This window comes from Schistocerca serialis, chromosome 2 (assembly GCF_023864345.2).
Source record: "Schistocerca serialis cubense isolate TAMUIC-IGC-003099 chromosome 2, iqSchSeri2.2, whole genome shotgun sequence".
Lineage (NCBI taxonomy): Eukaryota > Metazoa > Arthropoda > Insecta > Orthoptera > Acrididae > Schistocerca > Schistocerca serialis.
This window is the reverse complement of record NC_064639.1, coordinates 484,796,947-484,818,076: the sequence shown is the minus strand read 5'-3', so window position 1 is coordinate 484,818,076 and position 21,130 is coordinate 484,796,947. Positions and strand designations below refer to the sequence as shown.

General features: G+C 43.3%; 1 protein-coding gene across 1 annotated transcript in view; it reads right to left on the bottom strand.

Moving 5' to 3' along the window:
• Positions 1-21,130, bottom strand: part of LOC126457409 (28S ribosomal protein S22, mitochondrial) — a 45,948-nt gene that overhangs the window by 1,703 nt on the left and 23,115 nt on the right. Inside the window, exons 5-6 of the mRNA XM_050093678.1 lie at positions 16,946-17,175; positions 975-1,083 (exon numbers count right to left, since the gene is read on the bottom strand). Coding sequence (XP_049949635.1) covers positions 975-1,083; positions 16,946-17,175 — 339 coding nt within the window. The remainder of the gene's footprint in view (positions 1-974; positions 1,084-16,945; positions 17,176-21,130) is intronic.

Below are 21,130 nucleotides of genomic sequence, written 5' to 3'. Positions count from 1 at the left end.
AAATATGTATTTCTTTCCACTGCTTCCCTTCATAGCAACATTTTATGGACATTGTGAAATCCAAAAGGAACTGGAAGACCAGACAAGTCATACCATCAACTAACTGTGCTGTCATTAGTTGTACGAGACATAGGCGTGACTACCAGTAATACATCTATAGGGAAGTGCCAATGATTCATTCACCAAGGTAGCATAAAGTACTGGTATTTGAAGGTATCATTATTATTAATATTATTAACATTATTCTTTTGCTCTCAATCTATGTGGAAGAGTCAGAATGAATGGTAACTTATGAACATGTACTATAGTCAGTTAAATCTATCTTCTCACAAAACATACTGCTTAATATTATTCTTGTGTCATTAAGTAATCTTATCTTGTATGTAGAAAAGATTATTCCCTCGAGTAATACAGGCCATTGTAACAGTGAATGATGTGTGTGTCCACTGTAAGTATTGTTTAAGTACAATACAATGAAGGAAAATTCTGTTATTCAAAGAAACAATTTAGTACAGAAACAATAACTGCTCAAATTGTGCACACTTTTGCCTTGGCAGAATTTTTTAGTCTCTTACTTGAACAATGGTTGCCCTGTTACTATACTAACTTCTGATGGGAAATTATATTCAATACTATGAAATACTCACAAACATTTAAACTCCTTAAGAAACGGTAATTAAAAAATAAGGTTTACTCATTCAAAGCTCCAATAAATAATAGTACATTAGTTTGACAATATGAAATGACATCATAGATGACAATTTAGTAAAAAGTTCTAATTCCTAAAAGTCTCAGAAACAAGGAAAAATAAAGGCACATAATACACCAAAAACATTTAAGAAGATCACAATAACAATATATTACAGAGTGCACAAAGGATAAAAATATGTTATCCACATTATCACCTGAGGAGTTATCCATTCTTTGCACATAGTTTATAGAATACTGAATGTTTTCAATAACATAAGACTTACCCTTATCAAGCCAAGGTCATCTCCTTCATATTCAGCAGCAGCTATTGCAGACTCTGAACTTGGGTTCAGTTTATGAAACAGATTAATCAAAGCTGTGGCCTCATCTAACCTGTTAAAAAGGAATGCCAATGTCAATGAAAATGAACAATTTGTATGCAAAACAAAATAGAAAACCAATCATGTAAGTAAGGCTGCAGAATTCTATTAATAATTTAATCTGCACTGAAGTCTACATTGGAAATGCCAAAGTCTTATTTCGAATTTTTTATTTAAATTAATAGACACATATTACTTTTACCACAGATAAAATAACGTACTGATACCTGAAGGTATTATTATTAAATTTATGTTTATGAATAATTCAAAATTCTGTGGCTTTTCTGATCAATGCATTACATTTATTTTCCTCTTCTTGGTCTGTACACTGCTTTTTCTATCAGATTATTTCTGTCACTGGTCTAGTTATTTGATGCCATATTTTCTTTACTGTATGAGGTACCGATCGCTGATGCAGACACATTTTGAAATGTACATTAGTTCAGAAACATCTTACTTTCAATTCTTACCAGTTACATTAATGTGAATTATATCTATGTTCAACATCAATATGTAATAACCACTTACAGACAGCAGGTAGCAGCACTAGCAGTGGAGGGTACATAAAGCATGTCGGAGGGAGGCGGAAACAGAACAGTCATTATTGTAATGCTGAAACGGACTGATTTACCTGACTTCCAAAAGGGAGTGATCATTGGCTTTTGAGTGAAGGGTGAAGCATTTCCAAAACAACTAAGTTTATAAACTGTTTGCATACGGCTGTGGTTAAAGTATACCATGGATGGCAAAACAGTGCTATCTAAAACCGGCTCTGAAGCAACTGTGGTGCACTGTGAGCCATAGATGAGGGGGCGAATGACAGCTGTGCAGATGCATATGGGCGACTAGATGTCCAATTGTTGAGCACGTCACCACCCAAATGAACCAAGGGGCTACCAACAATGTCTCTTCAATAACCATTCAGCAAACACTGTTGCCCATGGGCCTCTACAGCAGGTGCATGGTTCATGGCCGTTGGGTCTTAGAAAGAGTCCAGGCTGGAGGATAGAGTGTTATGGTCTGTGGAATGTTTTCATGGCATACTCTGGGAAATCTCATCATTCTGGAGGGCACAATGGATCAACATACCATATTTACGCGAATCTACACCACACTTGAATCTAAGCCGCACCTGAAAAATGAGACTCGAAATCAAGGGAAAAAAAAAAATTTCCTGAATCTAAGCCGCACCTGAAATTTGAGACTCGAAATTCAAGGGGAAATAAAAGTTTTAGACCGCCTCTCCAAATAGAAACAAAGTTGGTCCATTGTAACATGAGACACAACTGAGGTCGAATGGATGAAGATACAGCTACAGTAGTTTGGTTCGAGACGTAAGCTTAACAGTTAAGCTTTAAAAAGTAGCCATTGCTATGTGTCAGGCACTCTGTCCGTATTTATATGGGTACCCTTCCTTTTACACGTGCTTCGTCTGGTTTGAATCAATTGCTTATTTTGCTTTGATCTGATAAGTGACGTTCTCTTTGTTATAGGTGTTTATGTCACTCTAAGCTGAAAATGCATTATTGTACTGTGTCATGCATTGTTTGTCGCTTTCTGATAATGAGTGTTTACGACCTGTCGCCGCTCGCGGCATGGCTTGCTTTTGTGCACGCTACTGTGGCTTACAAAAAAAAAAAGGAATTGTCTCATAACCAAAACAACAGCTGTTATTTGTTGTTACTTACACTGCTGCTTTCTTTGATAATGATCAATAGACTGTGTATGATAGAATTTGTTCCGAATGAGAGTTGAGCGAAAATTTTTCTCCGTTTGAAAATCTTTGCAGACGTCTCTTTAGTACATTATATTCTGCACAGAAATTAGTCATCTTAGATTCGTGCTTCATTTCTGACTGTATCATTATTCAGCATAAGAATAATATGAATATAAACATGACATTATATGTATATTCTTTTGCGTTTGCTGTTGTCTCACTCTAGTTTCATAGTTTATTAGGCAGACAGGATTTAAATGAGATAGCAGTAAACACGAAAGAATACATGGCATAATTTTTACAATCTTCAACCTTTTCTTTTAATTTATTTACTGACGCTTAGGTTTTGGCGCCAGTATTTATCTTGTGCCTGCAAAGCATGCATGTGCAGTGCTACATATATTAGACGGCAGAAGTTAGCTGTGGCGGCACCTACCAACATTTTTCAGAACTTCCACTTACTTTGCACTCGATTCTAAGCCGCATGCGGTTTTTTGGATTACAAAAAGCGGGGAAAAAAGTGCGGCTTAGATTCGAGTAAATACGGTAGGTATGCATCTATCCTTGGGGACAATGTCCACTCCTACATGCAGTTTGTCTTTCCTCAACATGATGGCATCTAGTAGCAGGACAATGCAATGAGTCACACAGCTCACAGTGTATGTGCATGGTTTGATGAGCACCAGGATGAGTTTACCATACTCTCCTGGCCACCAAACCTCCCAGTTTTAAACCCAATCGAGAATCTGTGGGGCAACCGCAATCAGGCTGTTCACGCCTTGGATCCTCAACTGAGAAACCTAGAGCAGCTAGCCATGTCACTGGAGTCGGCATGGCACCACATCATTGTCGGTACCTTCCAGAACATCATTAACTCTCTTCCTGCTTGTCTTATAGTGGTCTGCACTGCAAAAGGTGATTATTCAGTCTTTTGACAGGTGGTCACAGTAATGTGACTGGACAGTGTATAGTGTTCCAAACTTTACATGGCTTGATTTATGAGATATAATTAATTTTTATCTATTAAACTGTGCATGTTTTGTGCAATATTCTTAACTGACAATTCTTAGGCTTATTTCAAGTAAGAGTTCAGGTAACAGTCATCACAAGACAAGTAAACTCAGATGCAACAAAGCACTAGGAACAATTGTGCCCAAGTCCTTTGATGTCCTGACAATAAAAAGCTTTTTTATTTTACTCCGAGTTCTCAACTTTAACTGAGCAAGAGACGGGAGGAAGGAAGATCGGGGTTTAAAGTCCTGTTAATATTGAGATCATTAGAAATGGATGAGAAAGACACTACAACAAAACTGCCACATAGCAGTGAAAAGTCCTACCAATAGCACAATTATGGATAATGTAAGAGCAACAAATAGTTGGAACATAATTCCCAATGTTTACCACTATTTATATGTCTCATCCAGCTATCTGAGCCCTGTTACACTAGTGTACCATTGCCAGAGATGAGACCATGGCTTCATGTCATAGGGAAAGCTCTGCTACTTTTGCACTCACACCTTGCTACACAAAGATTGGCTTAACAGACAATAATGTGGACTACTACTTCTTCTTCCTCTTGAGAAGCAATAATTTATAGGTTAAAAGGGATATTAAGTAACAACAAGTGAATTACACTACAGGTATCAGAAATTGGGGAAAAAAGTAATGGTCAAATACAAGGCACATTTCATATTGATTTACACATTTCTATATATAAATACACGCACTAAGAACCTCTATGCCTCAGCAGATACATGCACTTTTTCAATATAATCTCCACTGAACTGTACACACTTGCACCACCACCATGGCAACTTCTATAGACCCTCCTAGAGCCACATTTTTGTTGAAATCTATCGTATCCACTGCAGAACAGCTGCTTGCCATTCCTGGAATTCTGCAAAATGATGACCACGCAGAGGTTTCTTCACAGCCTGAACAGGTGATAATCAGAAAAGGCCAAGTCAGAATAATATGGTCAGTGTGGCAGTACCTGGAACCCTATGTCATCTGATGGAAGCCATGGTTGTCCTACTTATATGGGAGTGAGTGTTGTTGTGTTACAAGAACAAATCATTTTGCCCATTTAATTGGCAGTTTCTTTTCAATTGCATAGTGCAACCTCTGAATCTCCTTATATGCCGTACTATTAATGGTGGTCCCTGGTTCCACCTGGTCAATGAGGAGGATGCCATTCTTGTCCCAAAAGACTGTGGCAATGTGTTTTCCTATTAAAGGTGTGTACAGAACTATTTCTGTGGGAGCTGTCTGTATGCTTCCACTGCATTGATTGGACTTTGGTTTCCGACTCTTGGTAACAGAGCCACATCTCATAGCCAGTCACAAGTTTGGACATGAAACCTACTAGGTCATGGCTGTGGCGTTGAAGGAGGTCACAGTACATGTCCTGGTGCTGTTGTGTTTGTGCTACATTCTGGGATTTGGTTGGTTGGTTTTTGGGGGAGGAGACCAGACAGCGAGGTCATCGGTCTCATCGGATTAGGGGCGGATGGGGAAGGAAGTCGGCCGTGCCCTTTGAAAGGAACCATCCCGGCATTTGCCTGGAGCGATTTAGGGAAATCACGGAAAACCTAAATCAGGATGGCCGGACGCGGGATTGAACCGTCGTCCTCCCAAATGCGAGTCCAGTGTGCTAACCACTGCGCCACCTCGCTCGGTTCTGGGATTTGGGAATTAACCTAACAAACACCATCCCAAGCTTACAAGGTGTTCATGCACTATGTGCTGTAGGGTGCTTCTGGAAAGTTTTGTGGCCACCTCCATCTCTGTGAATGTGATGCATCTATTCTCCCGAATATGCTTTTCCACTCTCAAAATGTCAACTGGTATTACCTGTAATTTTCCTGTCAGAACTTGTTCTTTTCTCCATTGATGTGCGTCCAATTTTCCAGCCATCCAACCAGTTGTACATGATTTTTCATGACAGTGCACATTCTTTACACACTGCCACCAATTGCATGTAAATATCCACAGTGTTTACACTGCCCTTCTACAGAAACCATGGTATACAGCACTGTCCTTGATGGTTGGAGTCCATATTGTCCACTATGACAGCAATTGGAAAAATGGGCTGCACTGTGCAAGGATTACACTTCTAGTGATTGTCCTGTCACGTACAGGTATGAGTAGGCCTTGCAACTGCATGATGTGTTAGATGGCACACAATGAGAAATGAGAATAAATAAAGTGTAAATCAATATGGAACACTCCTCATAGAATTAACATCAGGATATATGCTACACTACAGAGAAACTGACCAGTGAGGAAATTAAGGTCAGCACTTCACTGCAAACAGGAAAATTATTTTAAAAAAATTGTTGTGCATATTAAATGGATCTCATCCAAAATAGCAAGACTTGTTTTAAAACGAAAGAAAAAAATGTAGAAAACAATGCTGTTCACCCCCTATCCACCAACATTCTCACAAACTGAGGAGGAGGTGGTAGAAGACACATGACTTGTGAGGGACATGACTGTGAAAATGAAATGAAGACTAGAATGAGATTTTCACTCTGCAGCGGAGTGTGCACTGATATGCAACTTCCTGGCAGATTAATACTGTGCGCCAGATCGAGACCCAAACTCGGGACCATTGTCTTTCATGGGCATGTGCTCTACCAACTGAGCTACCCAAGTACGACTCACAACCTGTTCCCACAGCTTCAATTCTGCCAGTATCTCATCTCCTAGCTTCCAAACTTCACAGAAGCTCTTCTGCGAACCTTGCTGAACTGTCACTCGTGGAAGAAAGAATAATGCAGAGACATGCTTAGCCACAGGCGGAGGACGTTCCAAAATGAGATTTTTCACTCTGCGATGGAGTGTGAGCTGAAATAAAACCTCCTGGCAGATTAAAACTGAATGCCGGACCAACACTCGAACTCAAGACCTTTGCCTTTCACGTGCAAGTGCTCTATCGACTGGAAGTTTCGAAGGTAGGAGACGAGGTTCCGGCAGAATTGAAGCTGCAGGAATGGGTCGTGAGTCATGCTTGGGTAGCTCAGTCAGTATAACACTTGCCCCCGAAAGGCAAATGTCCTGAGTTGGAGTCTTTGTCCAGCACACAGTTTCAATCTGTCAGGAACTTTCAAAGTTAATGATACTTCAGTAGGAAGCTTTGGGTATGACATCAGTAGTGACGGATGATGTGTTAGTAGAATTTACCGAGAGAACAAGTTTGTCGTACATATACTCATCCAGAATCATCTTAATTTTCATGGCCTCTACCATATATCTTAGAGTTGGCATTTTAATTATTGGATTTAGCAATGTTAGTGGTAGAATGTGGCTGGATGTCCTTCCTCTCACTATCTGCCACCCTCCCCCTCCCTGCCCTCCTCCAGATAGAATTTGTGAACCCCAACTGTTTGCATCTAGTGTTATTTGTTACAAAATTATGCACATCTTTTCTAAGTGTGTTACTGAGGTGCAATATCAGTATTCAGCTAGTTATATGTGGGAAAGCGCCTAAAAACCACATCCAGACTGACTGGCAGACTTGTTCTCATTGTTAATCCACCAGTGCACCTTCCCGAATCCTGGAATTGGCATGCTAATGAGCACGCATATCTGGATGGATCAGTAGAGTCCTTCAGAATAAAACTTAAAAAATGAATTACCAAGGACTAAATGGAGCTAAAAATGAAGTGAATATTTATTTTGTATGAAAAGCAAAATTCACTGAGAAGATCACAACATTATGAAGACAGAACAGCAAGTTATAGTGATAGACACAAAAGTAGAAACAATTTCTGTACTTGGTACTTGGAATTTTGTGTCCTCGTGGTAGTTGCTTGCCAGCCAACTGGTTTTGTTGTTTCAAGCTGCATTTTTATTAAAGAATAAAGATATTGTAGAGGCTGGGGGTAATCTTCGACCACTCGAAAATTTTCAAAAGTAAAGAGGGAAATTACTAAAAAAACAGATAAGAGTGTAATGCACCCCGTTAAGAGGTGTTTTTTGTTTTTTTTTTGTTTTTTTTTGTTTTTTTTTTTTTTTGTGGTTTTAGGGCGCACAACTTCAATGGTCATTAGCGCCCTGACTACGTTAAGAATGCACCGCGAGGCACAAGTTGAAAACAACAACTAAAAGGGAAAACACGATAAAAGACAGACTGACAGGCATAGGATTAAAAAACAGCATCGTCAAATGTCCTTAGAGAGGTTTGTCAAATTGATAAAACGAAGAACACGAGCAGCTGCTCGTGGGTCATCCGCTAAAATGGCATCTAAAGTACATGGCAGGTTAAGATCTAGACGCAGTGTGTTAAAATCCGGACAGGACATTAAAATGTGGCGGACCGTCAGCAATTGCCCACATGGGCAGAACGGCGCCGGCGCAGCCGTCAGCAGATGGCGATGGCTGAACCGGCAGTGTCCAATGCGTAACCGGGGCAAAACGACCTCCTCCCGCCGAGAAGGGCGGGAGGAGGACGTCCAAGCCGCGGGAAGAGGTTTCAAGGCCCGAAGCTTGTTGTCTGTAAGTGCAGCCCAATCGGCATGCCACAGCGATAAAATGCGCCGACAAATGACCCTGCTACAATTGATGAAGGGACACAACAAGAAGCTGTCCGAGGCTGGAGGACCGCAGCCTTGGCCGCGGCATCTGCAGCTTCATTCCCAGGGATACCGACATGGCCAGGGACCCACATAAAGCTAACCGGAGAACCGACGTCCATCAGCTGCTGAAGAGAGCGTTGGATCCGGTGCACGAAAGGGTGAACCGGATACGGATCACTGAGGCTCTGGATGGCGCTCAGGGAATCGGAGCAGATGACATAAGCAGAATGTCGGTGGCAGCAGATGTAAAGAACAGCCTGGTAGAGGGCAAAGAGCTCAGCTGTGAAGACCGAACAATGGCCATGGAGCCGGTATTTGAACCTTTGTGCCCCGACAATAAAAGAACACCCGACCCCGTCATTGGTCTTTGAGCCATCTGTATAAATGAAGGTCATATTGATGAACTTCGAACAAAGTTCAACAAAATGGGAGTGGTAGACCGAACCGGGGGTAACCTCTTTTGGGAGCGAGCTGAGGTCAAGGTGAACGCGGACCTGAGCCTGGAGCCAAGGTGGCGTGTGGCTCTCGCCCACTCGAAAGGTTGCAGGGAGTGAAAAATTAAGGTGTTGAAGGAGGCGACGAAAGCGAACTCCAGGGGGTAGCAGGGCAGAGACATACAACCCGCATTGACGGTCGAGTCGTCAAAAAAGGAACGATAAGACGGGTGGTCGGGCATTGACAGTAGCCGACAGGCATACCGACAAAGCAGTATATCGCGCCGGTAGGTGAGTGGCAATTCGCCAGCGTCAGCATGAAGACTCTCCACGGGAATAGTATAAAACGCTCCAATCGCAAGTCGTAAACCCCGATGTTGTATGGAGTTGAGGCGGCGTAAGATGGATGGCCGTGCAGAGGAGTATACGAAGCTCCCATAATCCAGCTTGGAGCGGACGATCGACCGATATAGACGAAGCAGGACGGTTCGATCCGCTCCCCACGACATACCACTGAGAACACGGAGGACATTTAAAGAACGGGTACAACGGGCAGCCAAATATGACACATGTGGAGACCAGCTAAGTTTCCTGTCAAATGTAAGACCTAAAAATTTTGTTGTCTCCACGATTGGGAGAGCAACGGGACCGAGTCGTAAGGACGGTGGGAGAAACTCTTTGTAGCGCCAGAAGTTAATACAGACCGTCTTCTCGGCAGAAAAACGAAAGCCATTGGCGACACTCCGGGAGTAAAGACGGTCAAGAGAACGCTGAAGACAGCACTCCAGGACACGTGTACACTGCGCGCTGCAATAGAGGGTAAAATCGTCCACGAAAAGGGAGCCTGATACATCAGGTGGGAGGCAATCCATTATTGGATTGATCGCGATGGCGAAGAGAGCGACACTCAAAACTGAGCCCTGTGGCACCCCATTCTCCTGGCAAAAGGTGTCTGACAGGACAGAACCCACACGTACCCTGAACTGTCGATCCATTAAAAAGGAACAAATAAAAAGAGGGAGGCGACCGTGAAGGCCCCATGTATGCATGGTGCGGAGAATGCCCGCCTTCCAACAGGTGTCATAAGCCTTCTCCAAATCAAAGAACACAGCCGCGGTCGGGCGCTTCCGCAAGAAGTTATTCATAATGAAGGTCGACAAAGTAACCAGATGGTCAACAGCAGAGCGGCGCCTACGAAATCCACATTGTACATTGGTAAGTAGGCGTCGAGACTCAAGCAGCCAAACCAATCGAGAGTTAACCATTCGCTCCATCACTTTACAGACAAAGCTGGTAAGCGAGATGGGTCGATAACTGGAAGGCAAGTGCTTGTCCTTCCCCGGCTTAGGAATCGGGACAACAATAGACTCGCGCCAGCATGCGGGAACATGTCCCTCAATCCAGATGCGATTGTAAGTACGAAGAAGAAAACCTTTACCCGCAGGAGAAAGGTTCTTCAGCATCTGAATATGAATAGAATCAGGCCCTGGAGCGGAGGACCGTGATCGGCCAAGTGCGTTTTCGAGTTCCCGCATGGTGAATGGGGCATTATAACTTTCACGATTCGAGGAGCGGAAGTTAGGTGGCCTAGCCTCCTCTGCCTGTTTGCGGGGGAGGAAGGCAGGGTGGTAATGTGTGGAGCTCGAAACCTCGGCGAAAAAGCGGCCGAAGGCATTGGAGACATCCTCAGGGGCCACAAGGATGTCATTCGCGACCGTCAAGCCAGAAACTGGTGAGTGGACCTTAGTGCCAGATAGGCGGCGCAGGCTACCCCAAACAACAGAAGGAGTAAAACTGTTGAAGGTGCTTGTGAAAGCAGACCAGCAGGCTTTCTTGCTTTCTTTAATAATATGACGACACTGAGCACGTAATCGTTTATAATTGATACAATTCGCCACTGTAGGGTGGCGTTTAAAGGTGCGTAAAGCACGTCGACGAGCACGTAAAGTGTCTCTACATGCTGCGGTCCACCAGGGGACCGGTACGCGACGTGGAGAAGAAGTAGGGTGAGGGATGGAATATTCAGCAGCAGCGAGAATGACTTCCGTGAGGTGTGCGACCTGACGATCGCAGCTTGTGAAGGTTTGATCCTGAAAGGTCGCCCTGGAAGAGAAGAGCCCCCAGTCTGCCTTGGAGATGGTCCAACTAGAGGAGCACGGAGAGGGGGTATGCTGCAGGAGATGGATAACACACGGAAAGTGGTCGCTCGAATATGTATCAGAAAGTGCATACCACTCAAACCGGCATGCAAGTTGGGGAGTACATATAGAGAGGTCTAAATGGGAATAGGTGTGAGATGTGTCCGAAAGAAAAGTAGGGGCGCCAGTATTGAGGCAGACAAGATTGAGCTGGTTGAAAAGGTCTGCTAACAGGGAGCCCCTCGGGCAGGATGCTGGAGAGCCCCAAAGGGGATGGTGGGCATTGAAGTCTCCAGTTAACAAAAATGGTGCAGGTAGCTGAGCAATAAGTTGCATCATGTCTGCCCTGGTAACGGCAGATGACGATGGAGTGTAACGGTACAAATGGAAAATGTAAAAGTGGGGAGAGTAATGCAGATGGCAACTGCCTGCAGGCCAGTGTGCAACGTGATGGGATCGTAGTAAATATCATCCCGGACCAGCAACATAACCCCTCCGTGAGCCGGGATACCTACCACAGGGGGTAGGTCAAAACGCACAGAGGTGTAGTGTGCCAAGGCAATTCGATCGCATGGGCGTAGCTTCATTTCCTGGAGGGCTACGACAAGCGGACGGTGCAAGCGGAGCAGCAACTTCAAGTCCTCTCGGTTGGAACGAATGCTGCGAATATTCCAGTGAATAAGTGCCATCGTAAGAAGAAAAGGAAGATGAAAGAAGGGGTCACCTCGAAGGCCGCTGAGGGCCTGGCTTCGAGCGAGCACTGCCGCCGCTATCAGCAGGCGGACAGTCATCGTCCATTGGGTCTATAGGTTCATCGGCCATCTTGGGAAGATGGCCGGGAGGGGGAGCTTCCTCCGCCGGTGAACGACCAGATGTTCGGCTACCAGCGGTGCGACCAGGCGAAACGGATGACGGCCTGGGGCGGCAACCGCTGGGTGGCGCAGGAGAAGAAATGCGCCATGGCGGAGAAGGAGAACTGTGTTTCCTATGAGCCTTCTTGGAAGGACGTTTGGTGGAAGTACCGGTCGAAGGCTGGGAGGTCGAGGTACGTAGGAAGTCTGCACGGGACGGTTCCTTCTTGAAGGCCCGTGCATCTGACTTCTGGGTCTTCGTCTTAGCAGAAGCTGATGAAGGGGCTGGTGTCTGTGGGGTGATGGGAGGAAGAGGAGACGTCGACCGCGCGATCTTAGCACTGGCCGAACGGACGACCGTGGTGCTGAAGGTCAGATTGCATGTCTGGGTTGCCACCTCCCTGGTAGTCCGAGGAGAGGCGAGGACAGTACTGTATTTCCCCGCTGGGAGCAGCGTGGGCTTCCTACTAGCCAATAGCTTGCGAGCAGCCGAGGTGGACACTTTCTCTTTGACCCGAATTTCTTGGATACAGCGTTCTTCCTTATAGACAGGACAGTCGCGGGAGGATGCGGCATGGTCACCCTGACAGTTCACACAACGAGGAGACGGAGGTGGACAGTCACCCTCATGGGCATCCCTGCCACAAGTGACACATTTAGCCGCATTGGAACAAGACTGTCGAGTGTGATTGAAACGCTGACACTGGTAGCAGTGCGTAGGTGTCGGGACATAGGGGCGAACAGAAATAACCTCGTAGCCCGCCTTGATGCGCGATGGCAGCTTAACACTATTGAAGGTCAAGAAAAGTGTCCGGGTCGGTACAAGGTCATTGTTGACCTTTTTCATGACCCTATGGACAGCCGTCACGCCCTGCTCAGCGAGGAAAGATTGAATCTCCTCGCCAGTCAATCCGTCGAGGGAGCTAGTATAGACTACACCACGAGACGAATTCAAAGTTCGGTGAGCCTCCACCCAGACAGGGAACGTGTACAGGAGTGTGGCCCGAAGCAGTTTTTGTGCCTGAAAGGCGCTCTCAGTTTCTAGTAATAAGGTACTGTTACGCAACCTGGTACAAGATTTGACAGATCTGGCTACGGCATCTATGCTCTTCTGGATAACGAAAGGGTTGACAGAGGAAAAATCCTTTCCGTCCTCAGATCGAGAAACGACGAGGAACTGTGGGGCAGGCGGTAGTACTTTTGTCACTGGTGGCTGGCCATGTTTCCGTTTTTGGGCAGAAGTCGAGAGAGATGGAGTGAAATCCATTGCGGAGGAATCCCCCATGATTGCCAGCGTCTCCGATGGCGCGCTCCTTCCTTGTGGGGACCCTCTCAGAGGGCACTCCCGCCTTAGATGAATGTTTACACCTCTGGTCACACCTCCCGAGAAACGGATGGAGGGACCAATCGGCATGGTCAGAAGGTATCAGCGCAGGCAATCACCCCTCCCCGGGCCTGGCCTTTACCAGGGGGTACGCGCATGCCTTACATGTCTACCCAGGGCGGGGAATTACGCGTTACCCCGTCACCGGCTACGCGTGCGAACGCGTGGGTCGGCCTTCAGGCGCGCACAGGGAGGAAGGAAGAAGAGGAAAAAGGAGAGAGATAGAGAGGGAGAAAGAGAGAGAGAGAGAGAGAGAGAGAGAGAGAGGACAGACTGTCTCAAACGCCGAGGCGGAGACCAGAGAAGGCAAGGAGAAGAAGGCAATGAGAAGGCAAGGAGAAGAAGGCAAGGAGAAGAAGGCAAGGAGAAGAAGGCAAGGAGAAGAAGGCAATGAGAAGGCAAGGAGAAGAAGGCAATAAGAAAGCAAGGAGATTTTGCAGGGGAAAGAGTAAGGAAGACAGTGAGGTGGAGAAGAGCAAAGAAAGGAACCAACCAAAGGAAGGAAGAAACTAGAAGTGAAAAAGCAAAATGATCGCAAATAGAGGTCGTGGAACCGTCTGTCTCCGGACGCAGGCGCTAACTACCCCCTTGAGGGGGAGGGACTCCTTTTAGTCTCCTCTTACGACAGGCAGGAATACCGCGGGCCTATTCTAATCCTCGGACCCGCAGGGGGGCCCGTTAAAAGTGATAAATGTATTTCAGGTATACATTGCATTTCATTAGTCACAATGACAAACAGTGAAGTAACTCAACAATTTTACAAAACTTTGGACATTACCTTCCATGTTGGCGCAGCTCAAGAGATAACTCAGAAACACAGGCAATTCATAATGTCCAATGTGAAATTTTGGACCAAGTATGTAAAGTAATTCAAGATATGTAAAAAGGAATGGAAACTAGAGGTGATGGTGTTTTAATGAAAAAGATAATACATCTGAAGGCACCATGATATAAAATTACACTGTAAAACTATTTGGAGATATCTAAAATGCTTCTCTTTTGAAGATGGCATTATACTACTGCCTCTAGGTGAAATGTAAAAACTAAATAGAGCAAGTTTGAAATCAGGCTTAAAGACTAAAATAATGTATAATCAACATGTCAAAAATTGTAGAAATTAACATGAAGTTGTAAAAACAATTGATACGTTTTTGTATTTAAGAGAGTCGAAGGCATAAACTAAGAGTACAGGAAAATAAATCTACAGAAGACTAACAATAATGGATTAAGGTGCTTTTGGTGAACTGTAGGGGGCAATTAAAGTGTTTCTGTTTGAGGGTGTTGCTACAGCATGATGAAATATAGTATGATTCTGATGCGGGTATATAAGCAGCAACTGTGGGCAAAGGATCAGTGTGGCATTTGTGTCTTTCCAATGAGCGTGTAGTAAATGCAGAAACCTGCACTATGGTGATGTTATTACCAAATGCAGCCAAACAGGACCAACATGCTGCTATTCTTTTCTCGGCTGCCAAAGAATAAACACCAGTAGACATCCATCAGAGCATGAAAAATGTGTATGAGGCAGCAAGTCGCTAGAAAACAATCATCGGGGAATGGTGTGCCACGTTCTGTGCTGGTCACAATTCGACACAGGATGCCAGTCCATTTGGGAGGCCAGCCTAATCCATTACACTGTCTCCAGAGGTAGACATTCAAGCACATACCCAACAGTCCTGATCTCTCCCTATGTGGTTATCATGCCTTCGATCCCTTAAAAAAGGTCTTGAACGCTCAATGATTCCTGTCAGGCAAGCAGGTACGAATTAAGACAGTGAAAAATGTATATTTAACATAAACTTAACAGATAATTTTACTCAGTGAATGATGGTGAGATGTTAATTTGGAATTGCTAGGGGAGGTGGAGAAACAAAATAGTAAATCAGGATACAGACTGGATTGTAAGACTTAATTATGATGAAAATGAAATGAAATGAAGCAGGGTGGGACGTACAGCAAGACAAATGGATAGCAGATGGACTGTGGTGAGTTCTTTGTGGTATTTAAGGAAATAGGAAACAAATGAGACAACAAAATAGTGAAAGGAGAGTGGATACAGTGGGCATTCATAAAGTTTTGAGACTTGTCTCGCAACAAAAAATTTACTAAACATTTTTGTTCAGCGAACTAAAAGTCTTCAAAATACTTATGACCCTTGGGTATCAACACACCACTGCCAGTGTTTCTTCCATTGTTCACAGGCTCCCTGGAACCCTTCACATGGAAGGCTGTCAAAGGACTTCATCAAAGCTGCCTGGACCACTGGAATTGTGTCGAATTACTTCCCTTTCAGGTCTCTCTTAATTCAGGGAACAAAAAGAAGTTTCTGAGAGGTACGTCGGCCCTGTAGGGAGGCTGCAGCAGTGTTGCCACATGGAACTTGGCCAAAACATCACCGGCGGAGAGCAACGTGTAAGAGGGCACACTGTCATGGTGAAGAAACCAATCGTGTTTGATCTCAGGGCAGACATGGTGGACTTGGTCCTTCAAATGGCGAAGCACTTCAAGCATCATGTGACAGTGACAGTCCGTCCTGCAGGAACAAACATACTTTCACCAAATTTTCATCAGTTTGCCATACTGAGGTCTCCCAATGCAGGGATGGTTTTCAATCCTCGCAGCTATCTCTGAACCTCTTGTGCTGCACGCAAACTATTTAATGTAACATGGCTTCTTCCTTATAGGCCTCCTAAACCATATCAAAAGCCCCTCTAACAGTTTTGTTCAACTTCGCACAGAACTTTATTGAATAATGCTGCTCCAAATAAAGATGCATTTTCAACTTTACGAGGTTTCCATGGAGGCACTGACATGTACTCATGCCACTATCGATCTGCTCGTTTCACCATCTCAGAGGTAACTGTTGCTAGCGTGGTCTCACTACTTCACCCTATTGGTGGAATATGTGTGCGTGCCCTCCCCTACTCAGGAAAAAATCAGTCTTGAAGCTTTGTGAACACACACTGTGTAGCATTTAGAAACATGCAGGAGGAACATAGATGCATATAGCCCTGTAGAGGAATCAGTTTCCACTGTAGGTATCAAATGGCAGACAACAAACTGAAACTTATCAGGTAGACAGACACAAATAAATTTTACATAATTAAAAAAAAAGGACAGACAGGGGACCAAAGCATTGCTTTTTTTGTAGTTAAATACCGATTATGGTTTCTCAAAATTTCATTTTGATGAACACAACCCTAGTAAGTGTTGAAACCTAAGTCAATGTACCAAACAGTTATCTGCAACTGGTTGGCTGTACAATTCCTATGTTTGAAAATTATATATGGTTGCCAAGAAATGGCCATGTTTAACACTTAAGTATAGTGATCTACACTACATTTTCTTTCATCTTTGTCAGCTTTTCATCCCTTAATCTGGATTCTGATTTATGTCTTCACCCTCCAACTTTCCTCCAATTATTTCATCTTTTCTGTCCCAAAAGAAGAAGCTGTGGTTCTGCCATGAGTATAGCTTTTTTTTTTTTAATTCTTATATACTTCTTTTTGGTTAAATTCAGTGTTGAGCCTCCTAAAGGCAGTAATTTGGAGAAATGCAAGAAAGAAACTGTAGTATTTTAAGTTTTACACAATCTCTCGGAAGCTGTGAATTTTATAAATTCAATACCTGAAGCCATAATTTTACCATAATCTTTAATTACATTATCACATTTTTATCTGCCTGTACGGTACTTCATAGCAATTATTTTTTATTGTACTTTTCAGTTTCCTTACCTGAAGTGTGTTGAACAAACTAATTATTATGTACTTACCTGCCATCAGACACAATGTCTAAGAGAAGAGAATCAATATTTCTGTGCCACGCAAGGTAGAAAGCTAATGGGCCAAAATGACGAGTTGATCTTAACTTTGAGAAATGACGTGATTTCTCCACATGGTCAAATGTTTGATCTCTAACTCTACAAAAATCTGGAGAGTCTGGATCAAACTGCACACATGCTCGATCCAGTATGAATTCATACTCTCCAGTATCGAGCAACGGCTGTAATAATAAGAAGTAGAATTGTCAGTTAAACATACATACACAGTGATACTTTGTCGACCAAAATAACAAAAGAAGCAGAGATCTGGAAAAGGCAATGAGTAGCTTATATTACATGCTTTGTAGTGTTTCATACTAACATTCTATTCTCATCTCTTACCCATACTGCTTACTGATTTTATGGAATAGTGACCTCAAGTTTTCAAGAATGAAGAAATGACACAGAAGCAAGTAACATCAATCCACAAAAGGCAGAGCCTAATATTCCAGGAAACTCCAATAATCCACTACCTGAGTAAGTTTCACATCTTTCTCCCACACAAATGGGCTAAATGTCATGGGTTTCTGGTTCTCTCGCCTGTCTTATTATTTTAATAACTTCTACCTCTGTTGATCTGTTGTGAATAAGGGACAGCAGCTGGTCAAACATTTACCAATGAAAATCGCTAAACGGCCTATCTTTTGAGAAGTTACTTTATTTAGACACTGAGTTTTGGCATCTCAATAATGCTATCTTCATGCCACTATGCATTCCATGTACAGACAATCAGATAAATTGATACTTGCATAACTGGAGCCATCACTATTTGTATTCCGTGAATTCATTTTTGGATTGTTTACTTCTTTGAAGTAAACACTCTAAAAACAAATTCACAGAATCCAGATATTGATGACTCCAATTATGCAAATATGAATATAGGGAGCAGGATAAATGGAATCGACTGAAGAATTTGTTAAATGCAAACAAAAATGCCTTAACTGTCTAAGGTCATGTGTGCAGAGATACATTGTTCCTTGCTTAGAACAGTGAATAATAATGAGCATAAATTCTTAATGGACATGAGTGCACGTGTGTTGGCTGTTAGTATGACATAATGGGATGACTGTGTGAATGATTTCATAAATAGGAAGATTAGGATGTTAGAAGATACTACTGGCATTGTGAAAATGGCTATGAGTTGGTTTGATGCAGTTAAGAAAAATAGTGAAGAAGTAGCAGCTCCCTTGTGAAAATGTGGAGTCTGAAGTAATTGTAGTGCCGAACAAAGCATGTGTGACTAGTAGTGTTGTTGTTGTTTTTGGGGGAGGACACAAGACAGCGAGGTCATCGGTCTCATCGGATTAGGGAATGAAGAGGAAAGAAGTCGGCCGTGCCCTTTCAAAGGAACCATCCCAACATTTGCCTGGAGCGATTTAGGAAAATCACGGAAAACCTAAATCAGAATGGCCAGACGCGGGACTAACCGTCATCCTCCCAAATGCGAGTCCAGTGTGCTAGCCACTGTGCCACCTCGATTGGTGACTAGTACTGTGTTTTGAGGCTGTGGAATCTGGGCCAGATGCACAGGGAAACACATGCTTGTGATTATTGTGCCATGCAGAGTGGAACTGCAGTGATTTTATTGTAGATAGTATGAAGAACGTACAAGTAGCTGCTGATGATGCTAGTTGTGTTGTGTATGTCATGGATAATGGGGTAGTACAGACTCGTGTGTCCAAAGGATGCACATTCCTCACCAATTCTCATGGAGTCACTTTCTCCAAACAGGTGAGGCAAGAGAAGAGGGAAAGACATTTATAAGGCTAGTGAGTGGACCGACAAGACTTAATCCTTTTAAGAATGTGTGCCAGAGTATCAAAGTGGATTTGAGGATTTGCAAGGGTATAGGTAATGGGGGTAAGAGAAAAGGCATGAAATTTTTCTCAAAAGTATAGTCAGATTCAGGGAGTCATGGTTTCACACGAAGGAGACAGCTTGTAAGGGGTCCGTAGGCCCTTACTATAAGTTTTGCGACAGCACAGGTCGACAGGACAAACAATCGATAGTGTGTGTCGGGTTGCGAGAGTGAGAGCGAGTGTTGAGACAGTAGTGTGGTACGCGCTGCGGGCCGAGCCGGGTGGAGGTCTGTTGCTGGAATGCAAGACCGTACCGACAAAGGGAGTGGCCATCGCCGTGGTTTGACCCCTTTGTGTTAGAAATATACGGGAAAGTGAAAAAGTATAGTTACTAGTGTGATTCAGCGATATTTGTAATTACGCGTCTACCGCGCCGGCATCATTTGGATTGCAGTGTTGGATTGCAGTGTTGGATTGGAGTGTTGGATTGGAGTGTTGGATTACAGCGATTGAAATTGCGTGTGATGATAATGAATAACGAAAGGGCCTGTGCTGAGATTAGCCATTATTAATTCTGTACGACGAAGGCAGTGGCTGTCTCCTTACCTTGTGTTTTTGTGATGAATATAAGTTGTTGATTAATGAAGCTGTGTTGTCGTTCTTCTTGGCACCAGACATCTCTTTATTACAGCATTTGAGAAGGACAAAATGGAATGTAACATCTCCGTAGCAGTCCAATCCGATTGCCAGCCCATTAGGTACACGGTCACATTAATTATTATCCATTTGGGCTGCTATCAGATCCCGATCGAGCGGGATAAGTCAGTAGATTAAACCGGAGTGTTACAAGCTGCAAGTGAGACATCATTGGAAGGGTCTATTATCATTAAAGTAGAATCATTTAAGCTGCATATGGCATCAATACAATTCAATGCAAATGGTAAAGTGCCGAAAAGCAGCAGGAAGTCAACTTTGAAAAGGAAAGCTATAATGAAGTATTGTATTGCAGGCTGAAGTCAATCTCTAAGTAACTGTAAGATCAGGGAGGTACTTGGAGCTATTGACCAGTACATTGTATGTGGTAGAGCTGCAAGTAGTTTGTGTGCAAATGTACTTTTAAGAATGTGTGTTTTGAGGAAACACAAGGGAAACTTATGTTTCAAATGCAAAGACCCAGTTGATGTACCAAAACAGTAGGTTAATACACTACCTGACCGGCAAAGAAAGAAGCTGCTGGGTATGACTATGAGGAAAGTAAGGGACAGTGGAATCCTAATAAATGGTGCAGTTTGTGATGTACCTGGAACAACTTTCCCCCTCCTAGCCACGATTATATGTGCAACAATGATCCAATTGACAAACCCTTTCCTGTTCTGGCCAAATAAGCCACTGGAGATACTACTGGTCCAGAACCTTACCTTTTTGAGCAATACCTTAAACCAATACTCATTAGATAAATTTATATCATCATAGAAGGAGTGGACTTCCACAGAACAGATGTTGTAACACACCTAGCAGTACCAAGAGAAACAGCATAACATTATGAATATAAGCATTTTAGCTACCAGTACTGTAGCGATTCTCATCGCCATTTGTGTAATTTGTGTTTTTTGCAAGTGAAAGACTGAACCACACCTAGAATTACCTGTTGCATGGTTTAGTAATGTGACTGGAAATAACAGAGAGTAACAAGTTGAGTCACAGATCTATACATTAGTAAATAAAGGGTAAGGAGTCATCTGGGAATTAATGTAAAATATTAAGTAAATACATGTAAAGGACCATGCTTTGTGGAATTCATTTTAATTAAAGGGAAAAAATATCCAGCAATGGATGAAATAATTATGAAGATGGATATTAGTTTGTCAGAGGGAGGATCCAAGTGCAAAAATTCAGGACAAATTTTATAAAGACTGGGAGAATATTGCACAGCAGAACAGTATTAGCATGAGGAATAACATTTTTAAGTTGTCTCGAATGACAGCTAAGCACAGCGCACCTGCACAGTTTGAAATGGTTGAGCAACAAGTATTAACACTCGGGGGAGGGGGGAGGGTTGGGTTGCAGGAACATGAACAAGCAACGACTACATTGCCACAGACTGTGCGAGAGAGCGTCAGACACACCCGATTCAGTACATCATTTCAAAGGAGGCTTAACAATATTCTATTAACAGGCAGTGTGGAGTACAGTACTTTATCATGCAAGCACCTCTCCTCGCATATTCCTGTACCCTTCTATTTTTCATGATTAAAAAATTATTTTATTAATATCACGCATAATTCTTACTGGAGTGGCCTTCAAATGACTTGACAATGGGCAAAAATGGACACAGCAG